The sequence below is a fragment of the Adiantum capillus-veneris genome, chromosome 19 (assembly GCF_014529385.1).
Source record: "Adiantum capillus-veneris isolate H3 chromosome 19, ASM1452938v2, whole genome shotgun sequence".
Classification (NCBI taxonomy): Eukaryota; Viridiplantae; Streptophyta; class Polypodiopsida; order Polypodiales; family Pteridaceae; genus Adiantum; species Adiantum capillus-veneris.
This window is the reverse complement of record NC_140949.1, coordinates 59,443,281-59,452,860: the sequence shown is the minus strand read 5'-3', so window position 1 is coordinate 59,452,860 and position 9,580 is coordinate 59,443,281. Positions and strand designations below refer to the sequence as shown.

General features: G+C 42.0%; 1 protein-coding gene and 1 pseudogene across 1 annotated transcript; both read right to left on the bottom strand.

Moving 5' to 3' along the window:
* Positions 1-1,393: 1,393 nt before the first annotated feature.
* Positions 1,394-2,246, bottom strand: LOC147434093 (putative protein S-acyltransferase 7 pseudogene; annotated as a pseudogene).
* LOC147434092 (protein DAY-LENGTH-DEPENDENT DELAYED-GREENING 1, chloroplastic-like) lies at positions 2,243-5,611 on the bottom strand. The gene is made up of 6 exons (XM_086489575.1): positions 5,602-5,611; positions 3,410-3,470; positions 3,181-3,295; positions 2,980-3,077; positions 2,440-2,575; positions 2,243-2,260 (listed from the first exon to the last, which is right to left on the bottom strand). The coding sequence occupies exons 1-6, from the start codon at positions 5,609-5,611 to the stop codon at positions 2,243-2,245; spliced, it is 438 nt and encodes a 145-aa protein (XP_086345701.1).
* Positions 5,612-9,580: the final 3,969 nt, after the last annotated feature.

Here is a 9,580-nt window from a genome sequence, read left to right as displayed (position 1 = left end):
TTTTAAGTCAAAATTTGAAGCTTTTGCTAAAAGAATTTCTGGTTCACTTTAAGGCAAGCTTGCAATCAAGCTGGGTTATTAAAATTCAAAGGATAAAAGCCAAAACTCTTGAAGAGAAAATTGAATAAGCGATCCAAATAACCTTTTTTTAACAAAAGAACTAGAGTCTAGAGACCAGTAGCAAGAAAAGAACACAACAAAAGCGACTTTATATGAAAAGAACCACTAACCAATAAATCGCAAAACCAATGATTGGGTAGAAGATCGTGCCAAGATCTCTTAGGCTCATCATTTTCCTCCTCTTCATCAGAGCCAGGGGACTGTCAAATACAAGTAGCACTAATGTGACCAATAGAAACAAGTAACCAAGCCTCTTTCTTTGTGATAGCAACATTTTAGCAACACACCTTCGTTTAAGACTCGATCCAAGAAAAAACGATTTCATATCAAGCTGTAGTAACAAACTTTAATCTCCATACTTCTACACAATATGAAGTATAACTAGATATGTTGTAACAACCAAGTAACCAAAAGATGATAGAACTGTTTGATGAGACTAGCTAGCAACACTCTTTTGCTCGTCTCTTCATTCATCAAGCCTCCCATCCCACATTGCCCAACCACCACCACCCAGTAGCCGTCCACAAGATTCTGCTATTGCTTGCAGCAACTATAAAGAGGCCAACATCATCCCCGTAGCATGCTTTGGAGAGGATGTGCCTAATTAGAAATCTCTCTCTCTCTCTCTCTCTCTCTCTCTCTCTCTCTCTCTCTCTCTCTCTCTCTCTCTCTCTCTCTCTCTCTCTCTCTCTCTCTCTCTCTCTCTCTCTCTCTCTCTCTCTCTCTCTCTCTCTCTCTCTTTTTGAAGAAAAATTGTTGTTATCGAGCCTATCTCCATAACATCAGATTTGAATCCCCTTCTTGCAGAGTACATAAAAATTTAACTAGCTATGAAACTGATGTATCGATGTAGTTACTAGCCATAATAACATTGGAGGACAGTAAGAAACCCTTTCAATTGACATCAAAGTGCACAAACAATTTCCTATGTCCATCGCGCATTGTCTACATGTGTGTTTTTTCCTGAATAGCAGGTGACAATCTATGATTGCCTTGTCCTCTTACTTGTAGAACATGTCCTAGCATTTCATGTAATGCCTCAGAATGAGTGAGAGAACCACCTTCTTCCATGCAACCGTAGGAAGAATGATCCCGACTTTTTATAAAATCATTCTCATATCTGTACCTTATTTCTTTACTAGAACTCCCATAGGTCTGACGAATAACACTCCTTTCTTGAACAAAAGCATCAAGAGCAGTAGGCATCCAGGAGACTTTCGCCCTAATCTCAATGTTGTAATAACTTTTCTCGCCGCCATGGTCAAAAGCATCATCAACTTTGTTTGGTTTTCTCTGAAGCTTCAACTTGTGCACGAAAATCTATCTTGGACATTCCAAAACTCAAGTAAAGAATGTCCCTCATGTTGTGGAAAAATCCTTGATCATAAGGATTTGCCTTCTTGTCGTAGCGATAGCAAAAGTTTTCATAAGTTGTTCGTCCAATGCATTGTCCAGCCCATGGGCAATGATGGTCAGAGTGATCCACACAAATATTGTAGATAGAGCAATGTGAGTACCGGGGAGGCCTGTATAGCATGCAGGTGTCACAACACTTGATTTTGACAGCCATCCCATTCACAATCGCATCCTTTGTTTGCGGAAGCCTTCGCCTTGGTGTTTCCCGCCTCGAATGATGAGTAGCATTCTTCCTCTGGTTCAGGCGGATATTTATTACGTGGAATTATACCAGGGTCCCTCCCGGATGTCAGCATGAGAAAAACTAAGACACCATATGTAAAAGCTAATGTAACCACCAGGATTGATATACCACCAAAGTGTGAAAAATCTTTCACAAGGTGCCTTCCAACAAAAATACCAAACACCAATACAGGGACTAGGATGAGAACCAAAGTCAATAGCAACAATGCAACATCAGGCCCAAAAATCAGCCTTCCGCCAAATAGGAACCTATTGCTACCCTTCCAAGTCTAATAGACATGCTTAACATCAATTGAAGTTTTGGCAGTGCTGGGCAGCCTTTGAACGTCTGTTGTGATCTTGTTTGCATATCCATTATGCAAACATCAAGCAAAACCTTGTCCTGCTAACTCTCCAAAGTGGGAATTTTTACACGAAGAGGCCGTGTCCCGTGCATCAGGCCCTGTCCAACAGCTACATGCATTCATCTTAACGAGATTCCCTTCAAACAAAGCCCGAAAACTTCATTAAGAAGTCAGACATGCAAGTGATAACTACGCTGGAACTGTGTGGGGTATGTGTGAGCACTGATAGAATGGGTGCCTAATACGAGAGAGAGAGAGAGAGAGAGAGAGAGAGAGAGAGAGACCTTTAAGTAAACCTAAAACATTTTAGACTTACCCAAAGCTTGAAGCAAGCATCTATCATGATCGGAACAATAGCAACAAATAAGTCGATTGATGCTTTGTCTACTTCAAAACCATAGTGCTCTAACACAATTTCCACAAGTGTCTCCCAGCGAGACTCAGAGTGATACCTGGAAATGCCAAAACACCATCAGCTTGGACAACAAGAATGATGCTCATGAGTACTCAGAATCTTCTAGTCCACTTTTCATCTAAGAATCCAGAAGAAGAAGCTGATACCTAATTCATATACCTTGGATAATACCACAAAAGGGGCATATGTCAGAAATTGTGGAATATGAAAGATGAGGTTTCTATGTTACACAATTCATACACTGATCAATATTGCACGGGAAAAGGATATATTTCTACAACCTGGAATCCATAATCTGCTATGAGCACATGTAGAGGCTACCAATAGGTCCTTCGTCCTCTTCTTTTTAGTCACAACAATCTAATAGAAACTACAGTCTAGGATAGTGAAACATGGAAACCATTAACATGCACATAAAAAAAAATCAGTGAGAAAAAGTACCCTAAAAAAATATTCGATACTAGAATAATTATGAAGGCTTTTCCAGTATCTGAAACATTTGTGAATAGTCGATTTCCTGTTAACCGCATGACTGCTACCTATAGAAAATGTCATCATAGAGTTGCATTACAGGCGAAGAGCTCTGCATGTTTTGTATGTTAACACAATGGAAGCTTATATCAAAATAGAGCACAACCTTACCTTATCTGGATTAAAGACCAAGAGTAGGAAAAATGTTAAGCTTGCTAAGATATCCGCCCATACGTTTCCAAATGCCTTCCTATTCTCTAGTCGTAGCTCATCTCTTAGTTCTATGTTGAAACAAAGGCCACACACAGCTTAAGCCATGCATTACAATGCAAACTTCAGATGGAAAAAGCTCAGCCTTTGAAATCACAAATGTGTGAAAGAGAAAATCCTAATAGCATACGCTTTGTCTCGAATATGCTCTAGAACTTCTTCATCATTCAGTGGAGGAGCTTTTCCAATTGCTGCCTCAAATCAAACTCCCTGTCCTTCCATCTTCAGAGTCTTGACCAGGTTGAGCTTTTGCGATCGTCTTGCAGCCGTTCCATCTCTCTCTCTCTCTCTCTCTCTCTCTCTCTCTCTCTCTCTCTCTCTCTCTCTCTCTCTCTCTCTCTCTCTCTCTCTCTCTCTCTCTCTCTCTCTCTCTCTCTCTCTCTCTCTCTCTCTCTCTCTCTCTCTCTATGTGTGTGTGTGTGTGTGTGTGTGTGTGTGTGTGTGTGTGTGTGTGTGTGTGTGTGTGTGTGTGTGTGTGTGTGTGTGTGTGTCTTTTGCGGAAGGTGAACATACTCGGAAAATGTCCCTGTTGTGCTTGTTGCTTGCCCGCTCCATCATTTCTCCCTTGCACAGAAAGCGACCTGGTTTGCAACGTTCACTTTCCCTCACAAATGTTTAGGATAAAACCCTAAAGGCATTTAGATTCACACATATGGCAAGGAAAATTCAAACTAGGGCCCTGGGCAATAGCAAAAAATTGTACAACAAGTGAGGGTTGGTGGCTACACACATCAAATCCATGAACTAGCCTCCAATCCAGTGGACAATTCGACTCCGAATAGATCCTCGGTCACTAGAGAACATCTACAATGCCACATACATATACAAGGCAACTGAGAGATCATTGAGGTACAGAGCGACATGACATGAGAGAGAGAGAGAGATCTCGGAAAGGCTCCCCATACTGATAAAAAACCTCAAATACAAGTGACCAAGGGTGGTATCGCATAGATATGGAATGCCCTTGATGGATAGACCTTAGGTGAGCATACATCTTGAGCATCTCCTCCTAGCACGAGAATTGAGCTAGATCTCAGATGAGAAACTTTGTGACTACATGACCACAAAGCCTATGTAAGGTTGTCTGGAGGAGGGAATTGCATCGTAGAGAGGTCACCCAAGATTGCCCTTGCTACCCAACAAAAATGATAGGAAGATCTAGAAAATTCCACAAGGCTCATCAAAAATACTAATTGCTTGCCAAGTGCGCTAATCAATAAATTGCCCTACCCAGACTTTGACAAATAAGTAAAACAAATACCTAAAATCCAAAATAAATAGTGGGATCATTTTGGGTAGTTCAATTGAGATGCCAAAACTCAACACCCTCTTTGCAGCTCATAGTGGACATAAGAGACCAAGTCTATGAAGAAGCTATACCCTTGAAAATAGTGCCATGATTACAAGCATTTTTTAATGTTTGTACATTTTTACGAACTCCCTCCCCCTTTGTCTATAGTGTAGAGAGAGATAACATTTACTTAGCTTTTCTACATTGGGAAGCTTTCTCTACTGTTGTTGACCATGGTGCAACGTAACAACAATATGGCGATCATCCCCAAGATATTTTACATAGGGTAGCTAATAAAGTTCTAGTTGTCTTTAATTAAGAATGACAACACCAAGGATGTAGATGAGAATAAAGAGTTTGGAAATCTACTAAACAATGCACGCATAGGCAAAGATTGGGAAACTTATTATAGATTACAATGATGGTTGTAAAGCTCGTATCGTGGGTGCGGGAGAAGCTCTTGATCATTCCATTGGTGTTGCTACTAAGTTTGCATAGAAGAAGAAGAAGAGAAGAGTGACTTGGACGATGTGTAAGAAGAAAACAATAAATAAAATGAGGGTGCACATGTGGAGATACAGGCTATGCAGACGGTGGTATTGATGATGATGATTTTGAAGAGGCTAATGAGGATTCAAATGTCCAAGATATTGATGCCTACTGACTACACAGAAGAAGATTAGTCAAGTTTATGGTAGCATCAACCCCAAAATGTTGAACAAGTCTTAAAGATGTTAGCTAAGGGAAAGGACAGGGAGGTACCATATTTTCTCATTGGCATAGCTATCTTAGTTTTCTAGTGGAGTAAATTAATTCTTTGAAATACCAAGAACAACACCCTCATGTGAAAGATTCTTTAATTGGTTTGTTAGGGTATGTGTCTTATGGCATAACCACTTAATATCCCTCCCCCCCCCCCCCCCCCCCCCCCCCTCCCTTATGCATACGGTACGAGCATGAAATAATGGGGGGCTACCCCTATTGTATACGCATATGTCTGACCTCTAAAAACCCCCCTCTTGTACACTCACGTGTTACCATACGGAAATTCATAGAGAATCCCCCGGGGGGTGACCATACAGAGTTTTATAAAGTGGGTGCAGAAGAAGAGTAAAAATTTATCTGCGAGAACTGTTACAAGAGTTTGAAAAGAAGTTTGATCAGTTGTCATCAGCAGAACAACAGTCTTTGAAGGATCAGAAGGTGGAATTGTTTATTCAAGTTGTTGATCCTTGACTTCAAAAGAATTTGGTGCAATTATTGGAGGACCCGGCAGGAGAACTTGGGTTGACATTAGATTGGAAAATAGTCTCCGAAGCGTGAATATGATTGTAAAACGATAGAAGCGAGCTGACAAGCAGATTGTGGTCAAGGTAATAGATAATGTTGAAGAAGAGATTAAAGAGAAATCACCCTCGACAGTACCCAAGGTGGAGGGGCCTATTCTCGACGATCTGGTAAAAGGTATCAAGAGCTAAATTTAAATTTCAAATCTGTTAAATTTGAAGGGTTAGCTGCAAAAGCGTCTACTTTTGAACCTAAGTAGCAGCAGCCACCACGTAAAAACTCGAATAATCAATGCATGTGGTGCGATAGTGAAGACCGTAGGTATGTGAAAGAGTGTGATGAGTTTCATGAAGCTTACAAGAAGAATGTGGTTTTTTGGAAAGACGGGAAGATTCATCTCAGGGCAACAAGAGAGATGCTCCGCTTAAGCTTTGGCAGAGGCGGCATGAAGAAGCTAGTGAAAGAAACATAGCATAATGGTGCTCTTGTGGAAGCAGCTACATATGGGTTGCAGGTTTGTGGTAAGGGAGATGACGAAGGTACATGTGTGAAGGGCCAATTGTGTCCATATGCTTTAAAGATAGCAAAAGCAGGTAAGGTAACATATGGGAAGTTACACCAGGTAGGGAATTCAATTCGGGAAACTCTTGGGTGGACCGATCCAATAGATTCTCTTTCAATGTATGTATATATTGCTAAAGCTCAAGCCAATGAAGCTATGGTGGAAGAGAAGCGGAAAAGGGATGAAGAGGTTGATGGGACGTCGAAAAGGCCCACGAGATTCCGCAGCAAGAAAGAAGAAGGGCGTTCTCCTAAGCCTACTCCTGAAGTGCTTATGGAGGAGGCTCCGAATGACAAAAAGCACGCTAAGCCTAAAGGGCCCTTGTATAAACTCAAATCTGATATTGAATTGTCTATAGATCTGAAGAAGGTTTTTGACAAGCATATCCTAAATAGTAAAGTGGAGCTCACATTGCGGGATATTTTGGGAATTGCCAAGCTGTTAACCTTCACGCACATTCCTATCACCTAAGACAGATGCTGTATTATTTATTTGGTAGAGTCAGGTATCGGGCTTGTTGGTCCAATAGGAAAAGGGTAAGAGTGATCACCAATGAGAGGTGCACTCTAACTGGAACATTCAAGGGATTAGTTGGCTAAGCATGGGAGCCCAAGTGTGAATGGGGCGAGCTCATATAAAAGTCAACTAAACCTAAAATTCACTCATTCTCTCATTTCTTCAATTGAAGAGTGCTCTTGCTCCATCTCCATCTTCTTCTTCTTCATCTCCTTGTGTGTGTGTGTGTATGCGTGAGAGAGAGAGAGAGTGTGTGTGTGATCGAGCATTGCAATGACGGCATGGTGGCGGCGAAGAGGTTGAGCGCGGCGCAGCGGCGTCTCCTTCTTCTTCGAGGCAAGGAATCCTCCACGACAACAAGCGTAGAGTGGTGAGTGACACACCATCGCCATCTTTGAGCTTACTATTTTAGGCTATTTGCATGCTTGGAGCCATTTGTGGCTCACACACAGTGTATCGGCAAGTCCCTTGCATTGACACGTGCGATAGACGTGCACATTTTTGGCGCCGTTGCTGGGGAATGCCATACACTAAGCTTGAATGGCACTCTGTGTTTCTTTTTGGTGCAATTTCAATTGTAAGAAAGGCAGAGAAGGAAGGTGTGTGTGTTGAGAAGAAGGAGTTTTTTTTTATGCTGTGTCTTATTTTGTTTATAAGGAATTGAAAGGTACTGTGTTTTCTTTGTTAATAAGGTACTGTGTTTTCTGTGTGATAAGGTGTTAGTATTAAGGTTGTAGATCCATAATGTTAGTTCTCTGTAAAGTAAAGTAAGTAGTTCTATCAGACAGTGAGTAGTTGTAGTAGTGTGTTAGTATGTAACAGTAGCTGTATTAGAGGTAAGTAGGTAGGTTAGGTGTGTGTGCTCGCGCGCACATTGCAGCCGCGGCGATCTTATCCCAAAAAAATAAAAATAAAAAAAATAAAGGTAGGATCACGATTAGAAATATCCCCTAGACCCAAACCCAAGCTCATGATCAGGCTCAGACCTCTGTCGCCCTTTAAAATTACGTATTCTAGCCTCACACGTAGCTAAAAATTGACCTTTTTGAGGACCAATGGAGCTTCAGGTGACCGAACATTGTGCTGTAAAGCACACCGCGACCCTCTGAGTGATACGCTTGTTTCGAGCTATCACACACTTTAATCAAAAAACGGATCATTAAAAAACATTAAAAAATGAGTGAAAACGGACGCCTAAAAAAGTAAGCGGTTAACCTTTGAGGTTATTTGCCGATGCTTGTAGGGTGCCGAAGGCATATGCATCTGTGCTCTAGTCGTGTACTAGAGACGGAGCAACTAGAGAGAATTTCGACTTACATGAGTTCTCATTATCCACCTACCTTAGGTTCCGGGCCCTCGGCGGGGACCCAAGGTAGTACAAACCAAGACCCAAACATAGCGGTTAGTGACTCTTCCTCTGACTACGACGTCATGGAGGGTTTCCCAATGCCTAATCTTGATAGCTGAAGCCAAGACATGCATGCCATGGGTCCACGCTCCGGGCCAAGCGTGCTTAGATGCTTGAAGGAAACCTTTAGTAGAGTCACTCGCTCCGAACATGGAGCTAATGATGTAAACGAGGGGGGTGGGGAAGTAAATTCGCCATTCATGACCAAATGGTAGACCCTATGCCCTTAGAGAATGTGAAATTGAACACTGCACCCCCTGACTCTTCAGAGCTATTCCCCTCCGAGGTCATATTACCCGATGGTAGAAGCCTTGCTGAAGTGCAAGAGGTTGAGCAATATATCATTGCGGCTAGGGAAAAGGAAATCTAGAGCTTACGCAAGGCGGAGCAACAAAGAGAGTTAAAGGCGAAAGCCCCTATGTCCATATCCTTGCTAAGAGAGCAATCGAGTGCTCCTGACTTAGCAACCGCTAAGGGCCAACCCCTAGAAAGCAACATTGCATCTAGCTCAAAGGACACCCCTAGCACCTCAATCCTAGATGGAGCGTTCTTAAATGAGAACTAGGAGTACAAACTACAAATGGAAACTCTAACCAACCTATACACAGGTCACACCTATCATGTAGGTTGGTTAGATGTCCTACAATCCACAACGGGTGCTACTAGTGTGGAGGATCAACAACAAAGAGTTTGTGAGGTCATCCATAGGGTCATTGAGTTAGAGAGACAGAAGAAGGGGATCAACATGCCTCCAACGAGTCACATGAGATTCTTGGATACAGGAAAGGCTAAACAACCGACCTTATTGCAAATGGAGACTCTCTCGATAAGTCCGATGGATCCTCCATATGTTGTTTCGCCAAGGGTCTCAGTGCAATCTGAGCCCACAAGTGATAGCTTTACCTTTCCAAGTCTAGCTCATCTTTCTCATGATGACACCACCTCTACCATGCCTACCCCAATGATGGGCATGCCAATAAACATGCCATGGACCTCATTTGTTGATCATCGAGCCTTGTTATATCTAGTAAATAAACCTTGTTCCACGGGAAGAATTACACAATGGTTGTTAATTCTCCTTGAGTTTGATTTTACCGTTGTGGTGAGACCTGATAAAAGACATGTCATGGCGGATCATTTGTCTCGCATACCCAATGGTGAAGCCCCTACTAGAGTCGATGATGAGTTGCCCAATACTTCTCTATTCCTAGTCGAAACCATACCTGAATGGAGTGAG